General features: G+C 44.4%; 1 protein-coding gene across 8 annotated transcripts; it reads left to right on the top strand.

Moving 5' to 3' along the window:
• The first annotated feature begins 2,287 nt into the window (after positions 1-2,287).
• LOC118268743 (calcitonin gene-related peptide type 1 receptor) lies at positions 2,288-26,636 on the top strand. Of its 8 annotated transcripts, XM_050702912.1 has the most exons (7): positions 2,293-2,786; positions 12,413-12,510; positions 24,905-25,122; positions 25,196-25,296; positions 25,371-25,462; positions 25,528-26,302; positions 26,372-26,636. In XM_050702912.1, the coding sequence occupies exons 3-7, from the start codon at positions 24,936-24,938 to the stop codon at positions 26,414-26,416; spliced, it is 1,200 nt and encodes a 399-aa protein (XP_050558869.1). In that variant the 5' UTR covers positions 2,293-2,786; positions 12,413-12,510; positions 24,905-24,935; the 3' UTR covers positions 26,417-26,636. The 8 variants fall into 8 exon arrangements, with proteins under 8 accessions (XP_050558853.1, XP_050558865.1, XP_050558863.1 ...); XM_050702906.1 differs by having other exon boundaries at positions 2,290-2,480; positions 25,528-26,636; XM_035583376.2 differs by having other exon boundaries at positions 2,290-2,782; positions 25,528-26,636.
• Positions 26,637-26,987: the final 351 nt, after the last annotated feature.

Here is a 26,987-nt window from a genome sequence, read left to right as displayed (position 1 = left end):
ATCAAATAGCTTGTAGCGCTGTGGCGAGACAAATGATCGACACAATACGTTATCCCAATATTGTGTGGCGAATGTGAACGTTTTGTCTGATCGGCTCGTAATTGGCCGCATTTAGATCCGACATTACGGCGTAATGGTGCGCCTGTGTTACGTCACCAGGCGCCGCGCGCTGCGACCACACGGCTCCACTAGACTTACAAGTTGTCTGTGAAATATAACTTGTAAGATTAGAGGAGTAAATGAGTGTTTCGTCGGGCAGCCGCCATGTCACCGTTGGCTGCTGGCGCCGCGAGGTGGTACCAGCAGCGCAGTTATTGGTGGCAGCCAGCCCGCGGCCGCGCCACTCGATGGAATTATTGCATTATTGGGAAATTCATCAAACGAAGTGGTAGCTGTGTACACTCGTGTCGCAGGACGAGTGAGGCCGGGTGTAGCCGACGGTAGAGTCGGACTTCATACTATATCCTCGCATATATATCTGCGGGTAATGGATTTATAATATGCCCCTAATGGAGCGCGTCTAAGTCAGCGGCTCACAGCGAGGGGAGTGGAGGAGCAGCGCGTGTGGAGCCCACCGACCGCCGCTGTACGAGAGTTGTGGTCCCACACAGTGTGCAGTACAGCGGGTGTGTCGTTAGTGGGGGGAGTGGAGCTGCACATATATATTATCGCACGTATATATAAGTAGGGGTATCTGCCATTATTACACTTTGGGTACTTGTGGAGTTTGTAATGAGGTGAAAGTGACCTTTTTGTAGTATATATCTGGTGAAATAAACAATGCCGTAGTACTTGTTTATGAGAGTATTATTTAGAGACACGGGTCGCGGCACGAGATTTAACGAGTAACACGGGTTCGATATAATGTAGGTAACATTATGTTAATGCTGCCTCGACGTACAAGGCGCTGCCGCTACAGCCGCGCGCTACTGATCAGTGAGCGCCTCAATTTATTTCTACAAATTCGGCCGAAGCTCGTGTATCGCACTGTTTACACAGATTCAACTTCAAAGCCGATGTTGTACAGAGAGTGTCCAGCAGGGCGCCGCTCTGTGCGCTCGCTACACTTGTAAGGTGGAAACAAGGCAATGGATTACAACTCGGCATAAATAGCGCACCGTTTCCAAAATTGTAGAATATTTTGGCTCTTGGTAGGTAGTTTGTTCTAGCTATCTTCGCGTCGTGTGTCGCGGAATGCTGCTCATTTACATGAGCCTCTAGTACGACTTGAAACAAATCGAGTTCCTCGTCAAACAGTTATATGAGTAAGCTGAAAAGCATTAATTAATGTAGTCTTACGAAAGTTATAGCGATACGCGGTTTCTAGCTGTAGGTAGACATCTCCGCCCAGCAAGAAAGGGTCCTATTACTTAAAGTATCTCCACTCAATGTCCTTCGCGCGCAGGTATTGTCCACAGCGCGTTGCTGTATGCTCGAGTTCAATCAAGATGTAGTGTTTCATTGTGCGCGGGAGGTTCATAATATAGTCAGCATGGATACTATTGCAGACGGCGTCACACGGCGCCTACCTGACGACATCACACGCACCGCGCCCCGGAATGATGCGCTGTTTAGTTGCCGATGTGTTCAGCGTGGCGAGGCGACGTGACGACTGACTGCCGCGCACGTAACGTGACGAAGACACGGCGACACTCACTCAGGGAGACATATTGATGATATTACGCGATTGTACGTCGCCAGTCGGGATGCAGTCGGTGATATAAGTATTAAGAAGTACCGACGTGGCGCTACAACAGAGTCGGTGTAACCAGGGATAGCATGGACATGAACATTGTGTCACCGGTCCACCGGTGGCAAGCACAGCTCTCTCAGCCACTACCCAATCCAGTGCTCGGCAGCGCCAGTATACTGCACTGATACTGAGGATGCACGCGATATACACTTACATATATATATAGTTTACTGCTACGACGTCGAGCCCGCGGCGACACCGACACGACCTCGTGTATCTCCAAACACTACTTGACCCTCTTCCAGCTTCACTGCATGTACATTGCATTGGTTTCAAACTGTCTGCTTTACGCGGACGACTGATTGAACAACTTTTAAGATTCCTAAATGGAACATGTAGGCAGCTTGCAGGCAGCTCGTAGTCAGCGCAGTAGTGCGGACTGCCGCCACTACGCCGCACCACGGGAGGCGGACAGTGGCCTTCACCGATGCGATAATAATTTAGCGAGCACGACATCTTGTGTTTCACATCCGATTGCTCGACATTGTTGGTAATTATCACTTTCGCAGAGTGACAACGTGTGGTTCGAGTGAGGAGCGGCGAGGGCGCGCTGCCGGCCGCCGGCAGTCGCCGAGCGTCCGCCGCGCGCGCTGCCCGCCTCGCGCCGCCCGCCGCCGCGCTCCCGCCCGCTCCGCCGCCGACACTAATCGCTTATCGTGCTTCGACACGCTCACTGGGAGCTAGGATCTTGCTCTCTACTTGCTTTCTGAGTTCGGAGGCTAGCAGGGTACGGACGAGAAGATATTTGTTGCTCGTACTATACTTTATAGTGGGTAAGGTTTCCTGGAACTTGTGGTGATCAGTTCGCGGGAAATCACATAAAATAAATCTTCATAGTGCGGTTATATCGTAAATTAAAAGTTGTAGCTGTATTTCAGTCGCTCCGCCGGGTTCCGTGTTGAAATAAATACAAACTGTCTGAACTGAAACTATGTGCTGCGTAGTGCAATACGTTCGTGCTGTACTGCTGTGAGCAGCGAGTGTGGGACTACTGGACGCAGCTGGAGGCGAGCGACATCCAGGACCATCGTAGGTACTTGTGCATGTGTTGGATCTCATCTTTAGTAAATATGGTAATAGCATTCTGCATAGTCTGGTTCCCTATAAATGCACCCAAACGCGAAGTGTCGTGGACGACTCCTGTCCACTTACCCAGTAGTTAGGTACGTACTACTTACTTCATAACCATTTAATGTGCTAGAGGAGACGCGACAACTTCATCTCAGTACTTATAATATTCTGAAGATCAGTAACAGACGTGTGAGCTGCAGTCACAGTGTGGTGTGTGTAGAGAATGTTGTACCGTGTCGCGCTTCCTATCGACACAGTACGGCACGGCCCTGTACGGCACAACGCGGCGCGAATAGTATGTTGGTGGCCACTTAACGAGCCGCTCTGGTTGTGCGTCCGAACTCTTGAAAGCCACGTTTCCGGAACCGTTTTGACGTAACAAGTAATTTGGGGAACTATAATCCGAATATAACAACAAGTGGCTGCAGGCACAGCCAACCCGATGTACTCGGTGCTCCGGGACGAGGCTGCCGGCTCAGGTTCCCGCGGCGACGGGAGCTGCACGTCATGTTATTGAATGTTTATTGTCACTTGTATACGATAGGTATCTCCTGTTCGAGTGCCACAGTTCAACAGTTTATGGAAAAATAACGACGATGGCTGTGTTTCTGTGGTTACTAAAAGCTTAATTTGATCAAATAAAATTGAAATTGAGTGAACCTGTGTCCTGTCCGCGGGTGCCGCCGCCCACCCAGTCCGCGCCGCGCGACGTGGCATGCTTAGCTAGCAATACTATACAAATCTGAGGCTGGTTCAATCGAATAGAATAAATTATTTTGACGATCAACTTGATGATTGTTCCGGTTCTGAGTGAACGGAGTCTAAATATACAAATACTGGTATATAGTTACCGGCAACTGTCGCTTGGTCGGTCGTGTTGTCGGTTTACCTGCTGATATTAATAACGATGTGAAATGGATTTATCCAAGTTTTTAACAGGCAGTAACTACTGTACAATTCCTTCCTTGTGGTTATACTGCTGGCAGAGGTCGCGGTAGTCATGCAGGCGTGGTGGCAAGCAAGCCGTACACTTGTAGACCGAGAGTCGCGGCGGTGTGGCTGCTCCTACTGGTGCCAGCCACTAGCACTCGCCAGCTGATACTGGTCACCTAAACTTGGACCCATCGAGTATACTTAGTCTGTAGAGCCACTATAGACCGGGGTCTTGTTTGTGCCGGAGTGCTGCGTCCACGGCACAAACACAAACTCATCAATATTAATAAAAACCCCACGTAATGTACGTGTGTGTGTGTGTGTGTGTGTGTGTGTGCACAGCTCGAGCTCGGTGTACTCACGCAGCTATCACTTGGAACGAATTGCCCTTTCTCACAATCACCTAGAAACGTGTAGTCAGGTACTTGTATGCTTTGCCACACGGGCGTGTGTTGTGAACAGATAGAACAGAAGTGCGCAATACAGCGTGTCGCCGCTAGTGTCGCCGCTAGTGTCGCCGCTAGTGTCGCCGCTAGTGTCGCCGCTAGTGTCGCCGCTAGTGTCGCCGCTAGTGTCGCCGCTAGTGTCGCCAGCTCCGATTTGTTTTAAGTCAGGATACCTCCTGGCTCCTGACTAACATAAGGTAAAATGAATCGGGACAAACCAAAATCAAAAAGGTTTTTATAGGTAACGTTTCGCAAGTACATACATATAGGTACACTATTTAAGTCTCTCCATACGAGTATTGCCTACATGGATAGTGGTCTAGGAACGATACTATTACGAATATTATCCGACTTATTATTTTTCTTTTGGACAAGGGCACAATTGACCAGACGCATCGTACGATGGTAAAGCGACCAGCGCTGCTCGTAGTTTTACACTGAATACAGTATCAAATATTGTGGGCAGTCAGTAGGCGACAGTACGCGGCCTCAACACGCCAGCATTTACAGACAAGTACCTACTCCAAGCAGCCACTGTGACACTATGGAACACAGACATTTTCTTTGATAGGCTCGCTCTGGGGCCAACCCGCACAGGTTCTGTTCGGTGCAGCATGCATTTCCATAAATGTATGTATCGCAATCATCGCGAGTCAGTGCGCGCTCAAACACCAACCGCGTGACTAATGGGACTATCTCAGTACTTTATTCGCTTAGATTTACCGTTTCTTGGTTCAGTTCAATATAATCATTAAACCATATTTTAGCGAATCATTAAACGAGTCTTCGTAAACCAGTCAGTGCTACCAACCCAAGAACTTCGTGCGGAACCAATCAAGCATTCACTTCCACAGGTTCCTAAAGAGGCATTCAAGACTCTCGAATTCTATTGTACTGATGTGTCGCGACATCGTCCTCGCGTGTCGCCACTGCATCACCACAACTTGGCAATCTTCCTTGAATGTCCTGAGAGAAGCATGTTTGGAAAATAAATCCGACCTAGAACAACATTGGCCGCTGATAACTAATGGGGACGAGAGAGAATGGAATGAGTTTCTACCCTACAACAGCACATCGGCAACAGTCAGCAGAGGCATTGAGATCAAAGCCTAAGCATATCAAAGCTCAAGGAATTCAGAGATGACACTGTCTCAGGTTCAGTGAGAGGGTGGTACCACTGCGAGCAGCACCCATAGGACACAGCGCAGCGGTGGCAGTACTGGCAGTGTGCCCTGCATGGGCTGAGCACATCCGTGTCCTCAGGGAACTGATGGGCAACAGAGACCTCACGCCCGGCTTTGGTTCAGGCCGTGGTGGAACGGGGCAGCCGCTTCTAGTTCTGCAAGCAGTCATGCTGACTAAACGTAGGTGGACGGTGTGGGGGGACGATCCTCTAAACAACTTGAGTGAGAGATGGATACTGAAACTGTGTACATTTTACTGAAATACACACATGATTACATTCCTCGGACAAACTTGACAAAAATACAGGAGACAGTGGGCGTATAGCAGTAGTAGTATTGCACAAGGTGATATCCTACAACATTTGGGTGTCGCTGTAATAGCAGCGGGCCGGGCCTGGTGGAGTGTACTCGCGGTTGATATTGTCCAACTGTAGCAGCGCACGTGTGCGCCTTGTTGTGATTGTGACGCTATTATTAGTGCAGCACACACACGCACACACACACACACACACACAGCACGGCCGCCGCGGGTCGTATACTGCCACATGTGGACAATCACTGCATTGCCTGGTGGGTAGTGCTAGTAATGTACCGGAGACTAAAGTCACGCACTCGCGAGATTTGCCACTAATTTAGATAACTACTCTGGACCGTGGCTCTAGCAAATAACACAACATTCAATATTTCTCTATTGGATAATAAAGCACACACCAAGTGTTGATGGCAATGTACAGCAGCGCAAATCGGGAGTAAGTAATTACTGCACAACTGCAGGTCTGTTCAGTCATTCCACAAATTATTTCTGTACCGTTTATTTATCCTAATAGTGTGTAGCTACCGGGCGACTCCTGGTGTCGTACCGACGTCCGCTTAGCTTGTATGTACACAATCTCATTTACTCGTCGGCGGCGCGCGGCAGACACAGCGGGCCCCGCTCCACCGCCAATCATCTCAAGGGTCGAGTAAAGAGGCCACACCGCGCCATTACTGCCTGACAGCTTATCGCCGCACATTTATTTTGGGAACGTTCGGTTGACGACCAAACACGATGTTTCGCGACTCGCCCACGGAGTTCACACCTCTCGTGGCGCGAACTGGCAACCGGTCCCAGCGCCACTACACTCGGCATTAAGTGGCGACAATTAGCGGCAGAGTCGCGCGCCGCCGGCAGGTGGAGCGATTACCGTAATGTCGCGCCGCGTCGTGTGTCGCGTGGCGGTACGCGCGCGTGTCGCGTGCCGGCGCGGCGCGTCGTTACACTAAACGAGCCACTTGTTAACTTCGCGAATTTGTTCATTACATTCATTTTGTTTATAATCGTTCCAAACGAGGGGGCCTAAGTAGGTACAAAGTTGTGTGTATTGCTCGGAGATCTGTCTTGACCAGCGAGTATTTAAGTTGTATACTTGGGATACATCGTCCAGAGCGGTTTAATTACAGACTATTCCCAGCGAATGCTTTATAGAGGCGACACAAGTGTAATAAAGTATTTGCAGGCGTGTCCCGCCTGGCCCCGCGCTGACACCGAGTGTCGGCGGTGTCGGAGTGTCCGACACGGCGGCGGCGACACGCTCGCCGACACTCGGTGACAGCGGGTTTCATTTCCGGCGCGCCTCGAGGGGCACGTTGACACTCCAACCAGCAGCTCTTATTTGTCGCGCTGCAGAAATTGCTACTCGATTTTTACCCGTATGTAGATACTTCCACTCGATATCTGCCCATATACCACATGTCCAATATAAACATTTCCAATATTTATTGTCGTAAAAGACAAAATAAGTCAACTCCGAGTCCTGAGTCCTATAATATTGGCGAAAATTAGATCCAATAGGTGATCCTAGCAATTAAAGCACTTCGATTGTCGACTGCTAAACTGCTGTACTCATTCACGGCAGCAATGTAAGCAATGTAAGCCGTCTCCCGCGCAGGCTGGTGGCGACAGCGGCCGGTTACAGGATGTGGTAGACTCGGCTCGTGAAGCCCAATGTACAGTTCAATAAGTACTCGCGTCATCCGCGAGTTAAGTTGTTCATGTAGTTTGAACGACAAAAGGGAGTTAAGTAGTAAGTCGATTTAGTTGAATAGATCGCGATCTTATTTTTTGGCAAGTCCAGGGTGAAGTAGCCCCCCCTTCCGCCCTCGTGTTTCCCGCGCCCCTCCAATTTAACGGCTTGTAGACGGGCGAGTGTAGGACAGTCCATAGTAGTGTGTCCATATTTCAGTGTGTTGTGCAAGTATTGATACTATTTCTCTTATCACAGCACATAAATTGGTGTTCAGTAATCCCGCCTCCATTTTCTGCATTAAGCAGCGCGAGTAGACACTCGACTAGTCTTCTCCTCAGCAACTTACGGCCACTCACTCCGCTCGGTCGGACGCTACTTACAACTTACTACTTATGACTTAACTGTCGGACTTGTTAACTCGCTGCTGATTTATTGAAGTGTCGATCGTGTGCGCGTGCTTCTGACGGACTCGCTAATGTTTCAACGTGTTAATGTCCATCTGTAGTTGTGAACAGAACATGGCTAATTGTCCCAGCACGAGCGGCGCCGTGCACACCGCGCCACGTGCGCCCTGGGAGCCGCAGCTATATCTATATGATTCCCATCGGTTTACCTGCACCAGTGATACTGAACTGGTACACGACGACAACACAACCAGACAGCAGACACAGGTACCGGACCGTAGCTGGATACAACGCGACGTGGCTCCGGGCTACAGGAGTACAAGTACTTAGATTGATATAGATTGCCGCAGCAATGGCAACACTCAGTGGAAGTAAACAGTTCATTGTTTGAGTATTTGTCGCAGCACTTCGTTGAGTTACTGTCTGAGCTGTTGGCTCAAACTCAATGGAACGGAAATATAGATACTATGTACATACGTATATACATGTAAGTATATGTTGTGAGCTGGTCGTAGCGTTGTACCCGCGAGTGTATAAAGACTGTCCCCCGGCCAGTCATATATGTAACTATAATAGTACAGAAGTCGCAGCAAGGAACGCTTGCCGAGATACATCGAGACTTGGCTACTTTTTACGGTTCCGTAGTCAAATGGCAAAAAACGGAACCCTTTATAGATTCGTCATGTCTGTCTGTCCGTCCGTCTGTCCGTCCGTATGTCACAGCCATTTATTTCTGAAACTGTTGGGCCTACATAGTTGAAACTTAGTAGGTTGATGTATTTCGGTAACCGCTAGTCGAATTTTGAATTAAAAATTATTAAATTTAAAAATTAAAGAAGGCCATTCCATACATGGAACTGAAGACATTAAGGTATCTAAAACCATTTTTCGTCGTGTATTGAATGTTTTGAATGAATGAATTGAATGTTTTTGGTGGGATATATTTCGTGTGGATTGAGTACAAGTATATTATGTGTTTATGGCGGAACCATGTTTATTGGATCCTCGTGTAAAGTACTTCGTTGGTCAGTACTAAGTGTGGTGAAAGGTTAGAGAGGTCAGTCCCGAGTCCCGCGGGACTGCTGCCCCGCGTGCCCGGCGCGGAGCCACCGCTGCGATCAATGCTCGCCCATTTACACCTACTAACTACTAAATTGATAATTTCACAAGCAGAGCAGTTGTGGCAGTGGACTCGTACTTCAATATATAAAGTACAGTTTTATTTCAATATTCTGATGTTTACCGGATGATGGCACAGTCATTACGCGCTCAGTGTCGACCACGAGTCGCAGTAAATCCGATCCGAGGAGTGCCGACGCAGCCACGGGCGGCGCGAGGCGGTGATTGGTCCCCGCGGGGACGGGCGCACAGCTCCGCATTTCGTTCAAATTGAGAACTACGAGATGAATCGGAAATGAGGGCGGGACACTAAACGGCTACTCTATGGAAAACTACTTTCTAATTTTCCTTGAAAACCTCTAAAAACGTTTTCATTTACCTACATTAGTGACAGTAATGATGTGTCATGTTGATGGCGCGGGCGGCAGTGGTGGCAGTGCGCGTGTGTCACACTGTGCAGGTACCTACTCCGCGCCGAATGAGCGCCGAAAAAACTTTTGTTTTCATTCGGTCTTCGCTTTCTATGAGACAAAACATCTTCACTCGCTGCAGAAGTTTCTAGAGCTTAACTATAGACGTAGTGCGGGCCTGCGGACGGCGCGCAAGGGTAGCTCGTCGCCCGAACAGATCCAGACCCGTGCGTGCGCCGCGTCGCGTTCCGCCGTCCGCGTGCGCCTCAAAGAGCCATCTGACCACCACAGATGGGGCCCGGTAGGGCTGATGCCTGATCGTAAACTGGCTAGGTAGTCCGCAAACTACCTAGCCAGTTTACTGGGGCTCCGGCTCGATAAGCACGAGTAAGAACGGGGTGGTTTTAGTCAGTAAGAGTCTGACAGTCCCTCTCGCCTCGCCCTGGCGAGAGAAGTCATTAGATGATTTTTTGGGGCTAGTTTAGGTGCTCCCTCACAGTAAGTAATGTTGGATGAAATGTAATAGGAATGTATATCTATATATATAATGAGTAGGACAGCGAGTATGTGTCAACAGACAGGGAATGTGTGCGACGATAAAGTTGTTCAATCAACATTTTATGAAGCGCATCAATGTTTTACTGTCGACGGGTAAGCCTGCCCGCGACCTCGTAAACCCATGACACCGACACCGTCCACTGTCCACTGTCCACTGTCCACCGCCCACTGTCCACTGTATGTGCATCTGTGGCTTACAAAGTGTACGCCAGCACTCGCCACACGTGTGCCGCTACATTATCTCGGTATACGCGCGGCCATGTGCTGCTTTATCAACCAATCGTTCTGTTCCGCAGAATGGTAATAATAGCTAGAGATATACATACACAATATTCCAGTCTAACTGGACTTGAAAGTTTATTACGAACTTTAAGAACAACATTATTTGCCCCATAACTCTTTCCTGCGGGGGTTCGCCGATTTTGGTGATTAGGTATTACAGCTGGTCTTACCGGCAGTACTCGCCGCGCGGTGGCCGAGGCCTGGCCACTGGCGAGCAGCTCTTGGGTTATGCTCACTTTGTAAATATGTAACGTGCTCCATAAAATTGTCTATTGAGAAGTATCTAACCAGTTTTCGTCATATTTTATCAAGCAATGGTTGTCCGTGTCCCTCTCAACATCACTTACTTTGTGTACAGCCTGATTTTTTTGTCACCGGCCAAATTTTTTCTGAGAGTTAGGTATCATTTTGACGTGTAAAAGTGCTTTTTGGAAGCTTATTTAGGTACATAGAATAAATTCATATCATTTCATTCAATATTCCATTTAAAAAAAAAAACATTTTTACAAAAAAAGACAAAATAACCGACTTCACAGAAGAAAAACGGTTAAAAATACATTAAAAGGTTTAAATTGACTTTGATTTGAAAGTCGGTGTTTCGTATTATTGTTTGTGTCTTATTTGACACCGACCTCCGAAATAAAATTAATTTTGTCCATTTTTGTGTACTTTTAACGATTGTCTTTAGTTAAGTCGGTTATTTTTTTGTAAATGTTTATTTTTATTTATAACTGGAATGTTGGAATTTGGTATATACCTAATTTTTAGAAAAAAATTGGCTGGTGATAAAAAAATCAGGCTGTATAAAAAGTAAATAATAATTTATTGATGGATTTATTGGATTACCTACGCAATTAATGTATTAATAATTCTAATTGACTTAAATAAAGCAGGAGATTCGCATTAAATAGAGCAGGACTTCGATTTTCGACAGTTACGATGAAACGATTAAATCAATTCAGTTATATTTTTTGGCGGAAAGGATGCCATAGTGTTTAATGGAAGTAATGTTGATAATGTCTTAATAGGAAAATTATTCATATGTAGCGAAAAAAAAATTCTTCATGAAAAAATAGGAAAATCAAAACAAATTCAAAGTGATGATTACCACTTTGTTTACCTATTTACCAAAATGGTTTCATACACGGACGCAAATATTTATGGGAGATGTAAACCAGTGGGAGAATTTTCATTGTATCATTTTGCAATTTTATAATGTCAGGATGGCTGTATGCTGTACACTTCACGGAGCGCCACGCGTGCTATACGTGCTATACGTGCTATACGAGTCACTCCTTTGTAGAGGTAACAATAGTTGTGGAGGAATAAAGCTGTCAGCAAGACGGTAAACGAGAATTTACGACTGAAATACGTTTTAGTGCAGTTTGATCGCTGGGTGCTCACTCGGCCGCAGCCTCGCCTCCATACACGCTGTCTCAATCTATCCTCCATTGAATCGCAGCTCGTGGAGCCACGCGCGGCGCGAGCGCAGCAACCAGCGAGCGTACTGCACAGAGTGTACAGAGCATAACCCCGCGCGCACTGCACGCGCACTGCACGCGCGGGCCAGAGGCCGCGGGCCAGGGCTGCAGGCACCCGCCGCGCGACACACGCACCAGCCGCGCTGAGAAGGACCACAGCTTCCTTCAACTTAACCACTTCAATACAATTTACTACCGCGGCCAAAGCTAAAGCATTGTTCAATATGGGGCACGACCTCACGACCACGATGAGGATTTTTGCCACTTTATTATTTATCAAGTATTTTATATTATAAATATTTGAGTATTAAGTTAATGCATTATATCATCACGTCAATACCACGTAGCATACATAGTGACGTTTTAATGTTACACATTACTATACTCTAAACTTCAGAAGCTCTCTACTAGTGACGGTGTCCTTCCTATCAAAACAAAAGTATATCGTGTTAGTGTGAGTAACGAGTGTCGTGAGTACGCCACGCACACATAGGTACAGGCTGTGGATGAATTGGCCTTCTGCGCGGCGCGTGTGTCGTGGCGTAATGTATGCGCGCTGTTGTCACCGGCGCGCTAAATGTAACGTGTGCGCGCGGCTTGCAGTGTCACGCCGCCAGCAAACAGGAAACTTAAAACCTGATCAATTTATTTGTTTTACATCCACGGGCGGCAGCAACACACGACTGTTTAGATAGCTATACACCGTACATCCGTCAGTGCCACACGGCGGCGCGCGGGGTCTGACGCGCGGCTCTCTTGTTGCAGACTTTGCTGTACTGGTACCTCCTGCCGACTCCTGCCGACTCCTGCCACCTGGCGCTGTCCCCAGTCCCCAGGCAGCGGGCGGTTCTAGCGTTCAAACAGTAAGTAGTACAATACTGTATAAACATGGATACCTAAGTACCCATGGCCCATGTGTATTCAGTCAGTACATTCGGTCGGCGTCGCAAACTTGCGATGGCTTCAGCTGACTTGATCTTTTTAAGTCAAGTATCTATAAACTTTCCAAACAACAGAACAATTTGTATTTTGGTAATTTTTTCTTGATTTCCTCCTGGGCTTTTCCAAATTTAATAAGTTTTATTATTCGTATGTGTGTGTGTGTGTGTGTGTGTGTGTGAGTGTGTGTGTGTATGTGTGTGTGTGTGTGTATTAGTGATGTAACGTGTGATGACGACGATAATGATGTAAATAGTTTTACATTCGACAATACATGCACGAATTTGACCAATTTTCTACGACTTTATTTTGACATAATGTTAACGTGCCGCGCGCCGCGCGAGTCGCAGCATGCACTTGTAATTGTTTGTACCAACTCGTAGTTCGGTGTCAAATTTTGATGCATATGTTCCGTATAGATTTTAGCGTTGAAGATAATTTGGGTCAAATTACGTTTTATATATATATAAGATTATTCTCTAATTATAGGTTTGAAGAATAAACTTGCGTTGCTCTGTAAATGAAGAATTTTATTTTTACACATTTTATAACAAAAATAACATCTTAAAACTTACATTGATTCATTTACAAGTGCATAACAAAATCAAAATCAACCTGTAAATGAAGAAACGACAATTAAAGTTTATTCTTAGATATCTCTTTCTTCACAATTGTGAGTTACTTTTTAAATAAAGAAATATTTAACTAAAATAACATCCATCTTTTCTTTTATAGAAAAATAATCTTGACACCCAATGTCACATTTACCACAAACAAAATAGTTTCATAAAATAAAATAAAATAGGTTTCGTTCAAACTAAAAATTAAAGAAAATAGTATAGTATTTTACTTTACATCTCCCCCCCTTGGAAAAGAAAATCTATAAAAGTGGAAAAGAAAATCTATAAATATACGGATACTGGAACAAGCTTCGTGACATGAAATAAATTTGACTCAGTTTTCTTGTGCCCAGTATCAATTCTATATATTGATTTGGATATTTTTTCTATAATCTGAAAAGGACCAATTCTCAAATGATCTAATTTTTTTCTGTTCAGCTTATTGCCATTTTCCACATACACCATATCACCAACATTAAATTCATGGTATTCTCTATTCTTATCAAATAATATTTTGTTGTAATTGTGAGATTTTATTGTATTTTCTAGAGCTGTTGTTCTATCTCTTATCCAGTCTTGTTGTGTTTTTTCTTCCTTCAACTCTTTAGGTAAAATCGTAGCATCTGTACCATATAAAAGATAACTTGGTGAAAAACCAGTAACTGAGTGAATAGTTTTATTATATTTTTCTACACATTCATGAGCTATTTTTGTCCAAGCTCGTGTATTTTCCTCTTCATTAATTTTACATCGAATTTTGTTTACCAATGTTTGGTTTAACCTCTCATTAAGACCATTGGAGAATGGCGCATTTACTGCTGTGAATATCATTGGAATCTGTTTTTCCGCTAAGAATCTCTTAAATTCTTTTGAATTTATTCCAGGGTACTGATCGGTGAGAATCATTCCGATATTATCTGTTTCTGATATGTTTGTAACCAGTTTTATAAAATCATTTGCTCCTTGGGTTTTTGAAGTCAGGACAAATGCGTATCTTGTAAAATGATCTATCAGTAGATGTAAATATTTCTTTGTAGACCTTGATCCTCCAAAACCTCCAATTGTGTCTATAGAGACTATTTCAAATGGCTTCGTGGCCGGACCTAAGTGTGACATAAATCCAATTTTCCCTTGTCCTCTTGATTTATTTTTTATACAAATCTCACAATTCTTACTTATTTTTTTGATATTTTCCGTCAAATTTCTAGCTATGTATAGTGGACTAAGTGTTTTCTGCATCTGTTTGATTCCAATATGACAAAGGTTCTTATGTACTTTATTTATAAGTTCTATGCTGAATTTCTCTGATAGCATTATTTTTTCCTTGTTCCTGACTTTTTTATAGTATATATTTTGTTTTTTTATCATTCTGTCTTTATTCTTTTGTATTTCTTCATTTTTATTTTGATCTATTAAAATATCCTGCAGGTTAATTACATTTACAATCCTCAGTTGTTCATCTTTGTTCTCATCTGATCCCAATACAGGGTTTCTACTAAGACAGTCTGCTTCTAAATTGTCTTTTCCCGGAGCATATTTAATATTAAAATCATATTGTGACAGGTAATACATCAAATCACCTAATTCTTCGTCGGTCCTTGATTTCAAATTCATGTTTTCCAGTGGCTTGTGGTCTGAATAAACTGTAAATGACTTACCTATCAGCCAGTATTGCCAGTATCGTACTGCTTCTTTAATTGCCAAACACTCTAAGTAAATGGCTTTTTTCTTTTTTTGGGTTCCATTTAACTTCTTTGAAAAGTATGCCACTGGTTTTTCTCTTCCATCAGGTTGTATCTGTTTCAATATAGCTCCAACTCCTTCTATTGATGCATCAGTGTAAATATTTATTGGCAAGTTTGGATCGTATATTTCTAAAACTGGTTGTGAACAAAGTAAAGCCTTTATCGTATTAAATGCTTTTTCACATTCATGGGACCAAATGAATTGTTGATTTTTCCTTAACAAATTATGTAGTGGATCTAGTATAGTTGCACTATTTGGTATATATTTGTGGTAGAAGTTTATTTTTCCCAAAAATTGTCTAACATTTTTCTGAGTCTTCGGAGTTGGAAAATCCTTTATTGATATTAGATTATCCTTAATCGGTTTTACAGTATTATTTTGTATTATATGACCCAAGTATTTTACGGTGTCTGATGCGAAATTGCATTTGGTAAATTTCAATCTAAATCCTTCTAATTGTATTGCTTCTAACAGTTGTTCTAAATGGTTTACATGTTCTTCAAAATTCCGAGAAAAAACTAATATGTCATCAATATAGTTTACTGTAAAGCTTGTAAGATTGTATTTTCTTAGTATACTACTGAGTATTCTTTGAAAAATTGCTGGTGAGGTCTTCAATCCAAATGGCAAACAAGTCCATTGGAAATGTCCTTCTTGTGTTATAAATCCTGTCTTTCTTCTATCTTCAATTCGTAAAGGAATAGCCCAAAATGCAGAATTTATGTCTAAAGCTGTAAAATACATACAATTTCTAGTTTTTTCCATTAGATCTTCAATTAAAGGGAATGGTTGGGCTTGAGGTACCACTATTTTATTTAGTTCTCTGAAGTCAATACACAATCTTGACTTCTTATTTTCTTCTCTTTTAAAGGCTAATGTCACCGGTGCCGCAAATGGACTGTATGATTCTTCTATAAGTTTATTGTCTAGTAGGTTAGCTATTTGTTTTTCTATTTCTTTTTTGTCTTCTATAGTGCATTTGTAAGGCCTCTTACAGCAGTATTTATCTACTAATAAGTCTATTCTGGCTTCATACCCATTCACAGTTCCTATATCGTATTTATCCTTGGCAAAAACCGATTTATATTTTTGTATTAATTTATAAATTTTTTCCCTTTTATCTTCTTCTAAATGATTTACTTTTATTTCAAATTCCTTTTCTTTAATATGTTCATTAAAATTAATCTTATATTCCTTTACATATTCTTTACTTTCATTTTTTTTCTTGTATATCTCTTCCTCTTGTTTTATGTTTTCTTGACGTAAGTATTGTTTTTGAGTTATTTTTAACTCCTCATTTTGTATCAACTCGTATGCCTTTATCATGTCTAATCCTATTAAAAAATCATATTTGAAATTTGGTTCATCAATGACGTAAACATTTACATTTTCTTCTTTTTCGAAAATTTTTATTTTTAGATTTGTCAAACCACTGGTCTTCTTCACACCATTAATTGTAACTAAATTTTCTTCATTTGCATTATTTTTCTTGGTTTTTAATTTTAATAATTTGGAATTAATGAGAGAAACATTCGAACCTGAATCATATACTCCATATATTTCCAATTTATCATTTATTAGTAGTTTGACTCTTATTAATGGTGTTACTATTAGTTTTTTTGTTCGTTTTCATTTAACTCTGCTTCAATCACTGAATTATTCACATGCCTTATAGATTTTCTATCAAATGTATTGTCATCTTTAACCTTAAACCAGCATGCAGCTTCGGGGTGGTAACGAGTACCTTTATTAAGCTTTTCGCATGTTTTGCATGGAGTACGTTCCTCAATTTTGTTATTTATCTTTTGATTTTCGAATTTTCTATAGACCCCATTCCTATTTTTATTTACCAAATGTTCATACTTTCTCACTTCATTGAATAGGTCTACTGTATCCTTCATTGCTTCTCTATTTATCTTCTCCCGCACAAATCCAGGTAAACCTGCAGCAATTAAATCCACCAGCGTACCTGTATCTATTGATCTTCTCATGTCCAGAATAAGTTTTTCCTTTTTAATAGCATAGTCCACCAATGAACCATCCTTGTATTTAAAAAAAAGGGCATAAGTCACTTGGTTCCAGCCTTGATTCGCAAATGATTCACAGAACTTATTTTTCCATATCTGCCAGTCAGAGTTTAGTGTTAACTTTATAATCATAGAACTGTACCAATCAACACAACTTTTGTCCATGAATAGTCTTAGTATTTCAATTTTTTTCTCATCTTCCAAAATGTCAAAACGTAAACATTCTTTTTCAAAAATATCAATCCATTGGTTTGGGTTTGTATTTTTACTTGTAAATTTTTCAATCACAAACTTCTCTGCAATATATTTTAGATTCTGTTTTTTTTGATCTTGCGTGTTCTCAATCAATTTTGCAAATAATTTTTCCAATGAATCTGTATTTTTTTCTAATCCTCCAGATGTTTGCTTTTGTTCAATTTCTTCTAGATATTGCTCTCCAAATTGTAAATTACCATCTTCATCTACAGGGTGTCCCTGAAGTCGACGTCCAACAGGCTCCAGATGATCGGCAAGGTTCCAACTGTTATCAGAAAAATATAAAAAAAATTCTAAGTCCTACAGTTTTGAAAGTACAGTGACTTATGTGTTATCCACGAAAAAGTACACCCTGTGCCAGTCTTTTGACTCTTGTTGCTACAAATCTTTATTTTTTCGTCTGCAGTCTTCCTTACATTATCCTGAATAGTGCTCCAGTAATATGGAATCATAAATTCTTAGCCAACTGCTTTAGATTGGAAAACATTGTTAGTTTTAGAGGAACCAAATGCTCTGAATAAATTTTTCACCTTACTTTAAGTGACTATACTGAATAAATTATGTATTGCGCTAGTAGTGGCAAATTTCACCAAAGTTGGCGCATTTAATAAGGATTCTAAAATGGTATAGCACTTTGCACATTATTTCTTAAATTCGACACAAAAAAAGATTTTTCAACGAAACTCGGTTTCGATGAATTTATTTGAACTTACTAAAAATTTTTCTAGTGTACTCAAATCATAGGTACGTTATAACCTCGTATGCACTAGACAGTACTTTGCACGCTATTTGTTATCATCATGTTGAAAATCAGCGAGGATCTCTTGTCAAACAACATTGTCTGTTTACCCGTGATTTCGCTTGCAGCATTCGTCGGCAATATTATCGCTACACGAACTGGTGGTGTGCATCTCGAGCCATCGTACCCGGACTTCGGCATTTTAGCTGAGCACTGGCTTTTTTGCGCCGTGTTGATTATTTATTTTTTAAATTATTTTTTGCTTTACCTGCAATTCCTTGTAACGGTGCAAATAACTCTTTCTCGACAAACTAAAGAATATTTGATGCTTCATCTCGCATTTGATCACAAGGCATGAACACGTAACTTAATCGGACGATTCACCCATTTTTTTTTTGATGTGGATATGACGAGTAATTGTGCGTAAGGGCTCATGTACACCATACCACTACCGCGTCGATATGCTGTGTACATGAATCTGCCGCGTCCGTTCCTTTTGATTTTACTACACATTTGATAATGTGTTTGATGCACTATGAACATCATATTGCAATCATTCAATATTATTTAGTGAAACATAATACACAACATCAGGGGCCTTAGTCTACTATTACAATTGTGTCAGAATGGTCGATCACTGAGCAGTGCGAGAGGGACGGAGCTATGTAGGTTGTATAGCTCCGTCCCTCTCGCACTGCTCAGTGATTGACCATTCTGACACAATTGTAATAGCGGACTAAGGCCCCAGTTCCTCTAGTAAGTCTATTAATATTGCCAACGAAAGCTGCAAGCGAAATCATGAGTAGACAAACAATGTTGTTTGACAAGAGATCCTCGTTGATTATCAACATGATGATAACAAATCGCGTGCAAAGTGTTGTCTAGTGCATACGAGGTTATAACGTATGATTTGAGTACACTAGAAGAAATATTAGTAAGTTCAAATAAATTCATCGAAACCGAGTTTCGTTGAAAAATCTTTTTTTGTGTCGAATTTAAGAAATAATGTGCAAAGTGCTATACCATTTTAGAATCCTTATTAAATGCGCCAACTTTGGTGAAATTTGCCACTACTAGCGCAATACATAATTTATTCAGTATAGTCACTTAAAGTAAGGTGAAAAATTTATTCAGAGCATTTGGTTCCTCTAAAACTAACAATGTTTTCCAATCTAAAGCAGTTGGCTAAGAATTTATGATTCCATATTACTGGAGCACTATTCAGGATAATGTAAGGAAGACTGCAGACGAAAAAATAAAGATTTGTAGCAACAAGAGTCAAAAGACTGGCACAGGGTGTACTTTTTCGTGGATAACACATAAGTCACTGTAATTTAAAAACTGTAGGACTTAGAATTTTTTTTATATTTTTCTGATAACAGTTGGAACCTTGCTGATCATCTAGTGCCCGTTGGACGTCGATTTCAGGGACACCCTGTATGTATACTTTTCTTAGTTCATCTGACATTGTCATCCAAACTTTTCTCGTTTGATGTCTTTTCTTTAAACTATTTTTCACTTTATTATACGCAGCTGTCTTTATTAACTCTTTATGAAGACTAACAGACTGTAGTTCTTCCGGTATAACAAACACTTTTTCATCTTTTGTTGTTATTGAGGTTACACAACAGACATTCGATTTCCCATCACTCGCTGGCATTAAAGCAAATTCGAAACGTAGCTGATCCATATTTTGCTTTATTTATTTAGGTATTTCAATAAACAAGATTGTCGTTTTATAAGATTATTCTCTAATTATAGGTTTGAAGAATAAACTTGCGTTGCTCTGTAAATGAAGAATTTTATTTTTACACATTTTATAACAAAAATAACATCTTAAAACTTACATTGATTCATTTACAAGTGCATAACAAAATCAAAATCAACCTGTAAATGAAGAAACGACAATTAAAGTTTATTCTTAGATATCTCTTTCTTCACAATTGTGAGTTACTTTTTAAATAAAGAAATATTTAACTAAAATAACATCCATCTTTTCTTTTATAGAAAAATAATCTTGACACCCAATGTCACATTTACCACAAACAAAATAGTTTCATAAAATAAAATAAAATAGGTTTCGTTCAAACTAAAAATTAAAGAAAATAGTATAGTATTTTACTTTACATATATTTTTTTAAACTTGTTGAAGTTTTCACCTATATTATAACTGTTGACGATGGGATCTGTGGAGACTTGACATTTTATTCCTAATTGTGAACTCGAGGAAATCGCTAAAATGTGGCTCTTTCAAGTTTCTACTGTCTACCTTGACTATATTGTTCCGACTTCCGGGAATAGTAAAGTAGGTATAATAATATCATGTTTATAGTTCAGTGAGAAAATGAAACTTTGTTTTACGTTCAAAGACCGAGAAAAGAATAAGAAAATAAAATGTTTAGTAAGGTATTCTGTGCGTATCTTAAATTTTCACATTTCTCTAAATTTATTAAGTTGTAATGAAAAATTAGTTTGATTAGTTCACTTCACCAAATGATCACCAAAACGTGTGTGTTACGATTGTAGGACACTTTGATCATAAAATAAGGTGTTGTTATTGATATATAAAAGAAATTCACACCTATTCCTCTATGGAACTTACTTTTCTGTAGTGGAAAGTTTGATTTATTTTTATGGCGTTGATATTCGGAATATTCGCATTAAAAATTGCGAAGGCGAATGTCAAAAAATGTACGTACGTTGTAATGTCGTTACATCACTAGTATGTATGTATGTATGGTGACTATCTCGCGAATGACGGTGCCGTAGGTGGTTCCGTAGCCAAATGGCAAAAAACCGAACCCTTTTAGATTCGTCATGCATGTCTGTCTGTCCGTCCATATGTCACAGCCTTTTATTTCCGAAACTGTTGGGCCTACATAGTAGAAACTTTGTAGGTTGATGTATTCCGGTAACTGCTATTCGAATTTGGAATAAAAATTAACAAATTTAATAATAAAAGAGGGGAACTTCATACAGGGAACGGATTAAAAACATTTTTTTTTAATCCGTTCCCTGTATTTTTTTCAACTAACATATCCGTGATGGATGTCTATGGATAGGTCTTTAAAAAAGACATTAAGGTTCCTAAAACCATTTTTCGGCAAAATCAATCGTTTGAAGTGAAAAATGAGTGGGGGACACTCATTTTTAAAATAAGAGAGGGAGAAAACAAAAAAAAATATATGTTGTAGATTTCATTGGAAACTTTCAACGAAAATTAGTTTGAACGAGATATCATTATTAGTTTTTAAGAAATAATACAATTTCAAAAATCGCAAATATAACTTTCCCGTTCATACAAACACTATGTAAAACCAAGTTATTTTACAACTTTTATGTCATCTACTTGCTGCTACGGAACCCTTCATGGGCGAGTCCGACTCCCACTTGGCCGGGTTTTTCAACGTGTCCAACGTAGGCAGCATGTATTATTTTTGACGATTGTTACTACCAAGTTATTATCCTCACAATGTGGTACTGCTGCCAAGAGACCGTCACATCGACAATGGCTCCCCCGCGGCCTCACTCGCGAGCATGCACCCAACGCACGCCGACGAAACGTCAGTGTGTCAGTAGTCAGTACCGAATGTTGCGTGTGATGTCACTACTAGCGTGCTGGTTCCGTGGCAACTTGTTACCATTTTATTTCTATACATTATTTCGTTTCCTTTCCTTCTCACTCAACCACTGCAGTCGCAGTTTCCTAATCGTTGTAATATTTTAATTAATATTAAACACCATTATAACATTCTTTACTCATTATATCGGAGGAGCACGCACACATGTACATATTCAAACTAAAATTTGGATTTAGGGATTCGGGATTAACGAGTTTGGGAAGGGGGAGACTGGGCGTCTGGTACCCTCAGTCACGCGGCTGAACACAACTGTCCAGTAGTCCCGCCGCCGCGCCGCGCCGTGTCTGTGTCCACAGCCACACGGTGCGACCGGGCGGCGCGGCGCGCTTCCCGCACTTAATGTTAATGTTACTGAAATACGCAACGTTTGGACTTCGTCGTAGATGAAGTGATTGTAAGTGCCAGTGCACATCCAGGCACCTCGCCCTCGCTTGGACCAGCATCATAGGTACATCGGCCACTTAAGGGTTTTACAATTTTCGATATCAATACCCCAGAGACTCACTTTTAATATACAACATACACGAAATCGACCGCGCCCCCGCGCCTTTTGATGCAGTTTAGTGTACTCCGAACCGAACAATAGTTGCTCGTGTGCGCAGGCACTTAACCTGGCGACTCTGTAGATTTTGATTCTCACAATTTGCGCGACGGCGTGACTTTTATTAGCGAAATCTACATAATTGAATATCTCGCTCCGAGCAAGACGTACGGACTTGTTGCGCCTCGTGCCGGCGCCCCACACTACGTCTGTGTGCGTGTGTGTGCGAGGCACACACACAGCAATAAATATTATTGCAGAATGTATTCGTTTTACGCTCAAAAATTGTAAAAAAAAATATTCTTGACTTCTTATACATGTCCATGGCCCTCTACGGAGCCCCTGTGTGGGCGCCAAACCTGATGCGGCGACCAGTTCGGGCGCTGCTCACGTCCCAGAGGGTCATGGCCATTCGAGTGATCCGCGGATATCGCACGATCTCCGTGGAGGCGGCGAACCTCCTCGCCGGACTACTGCCGTGGGATTTGGAGGCGAAGGTGCTCGCGCGCGTTTGCGCGCTGACGCGCGTCGCCGGGGCGAAACTCCACTGCCGCGCCAGATTAGTGCGTGGCGGGATGAGCTCCGGCGCGATCTCATTGCGGAATGGCAGCAACGACTGTCGCAACCGAGGGCTTTAAGTCCTCTCTTTGAGGAGTGGCTAGAGAGGCGCTATGGCGTCCTCACCTACCGCCTGACACAGATGCTTACCGGACACGGGAGTTTCGGTAGGTTCCTGTTTCTGATTGGGCGGGAGGAAACGCCCGGGTGTCATCACTGCGAAGACCGCCCGGAAGACACGGTGGAACATACGGTTGCAGTCTGCCCTGCGTGGGCTGAGCACCGCCGTGTCCTCAGGGATGTGGTCGGTGACGGTGACCTCTCGCGTCCAGCATTGGTACAAGCCATGGTGCGGAGCGAGGGGGACTGGGATGCCGTCTCCTCCTTCTGCGAAGCAGTCATGCTAGCTAAGGAGAGGGCGAGGCGCGTGAGGGAACGAACCTCATGCCCCAACCGTCGCGAGAGACACTCCGGGCGTCGGGGATCGCGCGACGATCTCCGGCACACTCCCTCTCGCCTCGCCCAAGGCGAGAGAAGTCATTATCATCTGGTACAGGCGGAACGGACCTACGATTTTACTGTGCAGTCCGACTGTACAGTTCAATCGGCACAGTATAATTATAAAGTGTGTAGCATGTATTAAACGTACAAAAATAAACGTGTACTGTGTAGTTACATAAACGCCCTCCACATGCAACATAATGCGTAGCACCACGTAGCCTGCGTAGTACCACGTAGCCTGCGTAGTACCACGTAGCCTGCGTAGTACCACGTAGCCTGCGTAGTACCACGTAGCCTGCGTAGTACCACGTAGCCTGCGTAGTACCACGTAGCCTGCATAGCACCATGCAGCTTGCGTAGGATCACGCACCCTGCGTAGCACCACATAGCCTGCGTAGCACCACGTAACCTGCGTAGCACCACAAAGCCTGCGTAGCACCACGCACCCTGCGTAGCACCACGTAGCTTGCGTAGCACCACGCACCCTGCGTAGCACCACGTAGCCTGCGTAGCACCACGCACCCTGCGTAGCACCACGTAGCCTGCGTAGCACCACGTAGCCTGCGTAGCACCACGTAGCCTGCGTAGCACCACGTAACCTGCGTAGCACCACGTAGCCTGCGTAGCACCACGTAGCCTGCGTAGCACCACGTAACCTGCGTAGCACCACGTAGCTTGCGTAGCACCACGTAGCCTGCATAGCACCACGGGGCCTGCGTAGAACCATGTAGCCAGCGTAGCACCACGTAGCCGTAGATATATAAGGGTGGGCGTAGCGGGCCGTAGCCGTGCTACGCATGGTCCCTGAGTGTAGCGTCCATTCCTCGTAGTCGTGTGCTGTGCCAAGTCTCGGCTCACTGTAGTGTTCCTGCCTGTACTGGCTTGTACATGATGTTGCCGCCGGACGCGGCAATGGGTATCTTTTATTTTTGTAATAACAACTTTAGCTAGACTCAGACTCGCCTTGTCCCATTGGCGCCTCGGTTCGCCTCGCGGTGACGTCTTCCATTACATAATTAGGTTAGCAGATGTTTCGCTTGCAAGCGACATCCGACACTGCGCAGTAACTCGATCCTGTAAACTGTTTTGTCGGAGTCTGTTAGCTTGCCTTCCTGCACATTCCGAGCACCGAGCTGTTCCTTACTGCAAGTATGTTAGATAATGTTGTCATTATTGGGCTCCTTCTGGTCCTTCTGCGACTAGTAACTTGGCATTACTCGGCAGACAGTTTTCATGTCCGAAGTAACAACGGCAGACTTTAAATAACATGGCGGACATGGCGGAATTATATTCAACCTAACAATAACAATAACGCGGGTTGTACCGTACAAGACGAGAAAATAATAAACTAGTGTTTTTTAACCGATTTTCTTTATTATTTTTTGTAAATGTTTATTTTTATTTATAAATGGAATGTTAGAATAGAAAAAAATTGATGATAAAAAAATCAGGCTGTATATTTATGTATAGTATAGTACATTGTTTCAAAAATGATTTTAATCGATACTAAACGTTTTTGGGACTTCCTTGTAAATTGAATTAAACACCTTTCATATCTTCTCATTGAAGAATATCCTTATCATTGAAGCTACGCTGCCGTATCTAATGAATCATTGCCATCAATCACGCGTGTATACGCGTTAAACACATCGAATAACACCATGTTTCACCGAGTACCGGCGCGTTGCAGGTGATGCCGGCGGCGCAGTGAGCGCGCTGCCATGGACGACCCCGAGCGCATCGCGCGCGACGCAGCCGCCTGCCAGCAGGAGATCAACGGCACCGCGCCCCCCGCGCCCCTCTACTGCGAGGGTACCTTCGACTCCTGGCTGTGCTGGCCGCCCACTCCCGCCAACACCACCGCCTACCGTGCCTGCCCCGACTTCGTGCCCGGCTTCAGTCCAGACCGTGCGTGTCCACCTCGTACTGCGTGCGATGCTGCGTACTGTGCTGCGCTCTATAGGACGCTGTCTTGTTGCAGTATTGGCGCACAAAGAATGCACTGCGAACGGCACGTGGTGGCAGCATCCGCAGACTGGCCGGCCCTGGTCCAACTACACCACCTGCGTCAAGCCGGAGGATGTGAGGGTTACTCGAGTTCCGCTGCGATGCTGTGTGAGTGAGGTGGACACTAAGCGAGCGTGTTTGTTATACAGGACGTCAGCGACATCATCGCGGTGTACGAGGCGGGGTACAGCGTGTCGCTGGTGGCGCTGCTGCTGTCGCTGGCCATCCTGCTGTACTTCAAGTGAGTGCGCTGCGCCCGCGGCGTCGCCCGCTGCCGCCCCGCGCTAACTGTGTGTGTTGGCGCAGGTCGCTGCGGTGCGCGCGCATCACGGTGCACATGAACTTGTTCGCGTCGTTCGCGGCCAACAACGCGCTGTGGCTGGCGTGGTACGGGCTGGTGGTGCGCTCGCCCGCCACGCTCACCGCCTCGCCCGTCTGGTGCCGCGCGCTCAACGCAGTGCTGCAGTACGCGCTGCTCACCAACTACACGTGGATGCTGTGCGAGGGCCTGTACCTGCACACGGTGCTGGTGAGCGCCTTCGTGTCGGAGCGGCGCCTGCTGCGCGCGCTGCTGGCGCTGGGCTGGCTGCTGCCGCTGACGTCGGCGGCGGTGTACGCGGGGCGCCGCGCGGCCGGCCAGGAGCCGCTGTGCTGGATGGACGAGGGCACGCCGCGCCTCGAGCTGGCCGTGCTGGCGTGCGGCGCCGTGCTGCTCAACGTGGCCTTCCTGTGCAACATCGTGCGCGTGCTGTGCACCAAGCTGCGCGCCGGCGGCAGCGTGGGCGGCGCCGGGGGCCCCGCCCGGCCTTCCGCCACTGCGCTGCACGCCCTGCGCGCTACTTGCCTGCTGGCGCCGCTGCTAGGCATGCAGTATCTCCTAATGCCCTTCCGCCCTGACCACACGGCGCGCTGGTGGCTGGCTTACGAGTACGTGTCTGCGCTGACGACGTCGCTGCAGGGGCTGTGCGTGGCCGTGCTGTACTGCTTCTGCAACGGGGAGGTGCTGGCGCAGCTGCGGCGGCGCTGGCGCGTGCTCACGTTCCGGCCGCGCGCCAACTCGGCCACGGCCACCACGGTGTCGGTGAGTATGTGCGGCGCGCCCCGCCGGCCCCCGCTGGCCCCGCGCGCCTCACCCCCGCGCGTGTTGCAGTTCGTGCGCTCGAGCGCGCCCGGCGCCGGCGAGGACAAGGTGTGACTGGCGGCGGGCGGCGAGCCCGAGCCCGCGCCCGGCCGCCGCCGCACCATCCGCTTCGACTGCGGCGACAGCGACGACGACGCGCCGCCGGACACGAGGCTGCTGTGAGCGCCGCCCGCGGTGTCAGTGCCAGTGACTGTCTCTACGTGTATCTCTAGTGTTGTACATATCTGTAAATAGTATTTTTACAAAAAACATAATAAATAAGGGTGTCTCAGGATCGGGCTTGTTTCATTCCTCCTACCCCGGCCCTCGCTATGCTCGTCGTGGCCCACTGACCCGCTGACCGATATTTGATCATTGACTGTTATATGTTGCTACACCAGCAGCGTGTTACACTGCCAGTCTAACCATAATGTTCGTATTTAAGATAATGATAAGAATGCGAACACAAGTGATGTATTTTGTGAATATACTAACGAGGTAACTGTTTTAATTATAGCGTATAAGAGCAGACAGTTAATTGATCTGTGCACCTGTGAGTAAATATACAGAGACGCGCCGCGGGGCGCGGGGCGTGGGGGGGGGCGGGCATTGTCTCCGCGTACCAATCAATTGGCACTCCTGCCAT

This window comes from Spodoptera frugiperda, chromosome 2 (genome assembly GCF_023101765.2).
Source record: "Spodoptera frugiperda isolate SF20-4 chromosome 2, AGI-APGP_CSIRO_Sfru_2.0, whole genome shotgun sequence".
In the NCBI taxonomy this organism is placed as follows: domain Eukaryota; kingdom Metazoa; phylum Arthropoda; class Insecta; order Lepidoptera; family Noctuidae; genus Spodoptera; species Spodoptera frugiperda.
Note: the sequence above shows the minus strand (reverse complement) of the source record. Positions and strands in the feature narration are given on the sequence as shown.

Excerpts from the sequence above, each read along its gene's own strand:
- LOC118268743 (XM_050702896.1), top strand. The coding sequence starts at position 24,936 with ATGGACGACCCCGAGCGCATCGCGCGCGACGCAGCCGCCTGCCAGCAG. Across the intron at positions 25,123-25,195 it reads GCCCGGCTTCAGTCCAGACC|TATTGGCGCACAAAGAATGC; the intron begins GTGCGTGTCCAC and ends GTCTTGTTGCAG. Across the intron at positions 25,463-25,527 it reads GCCATCCTGCTGTACTTCAA|GTCGCTGCGGTGCGCGCGCA; the intron begins GTGAGTGCGCTG and ends GTGTTGGCGCAG.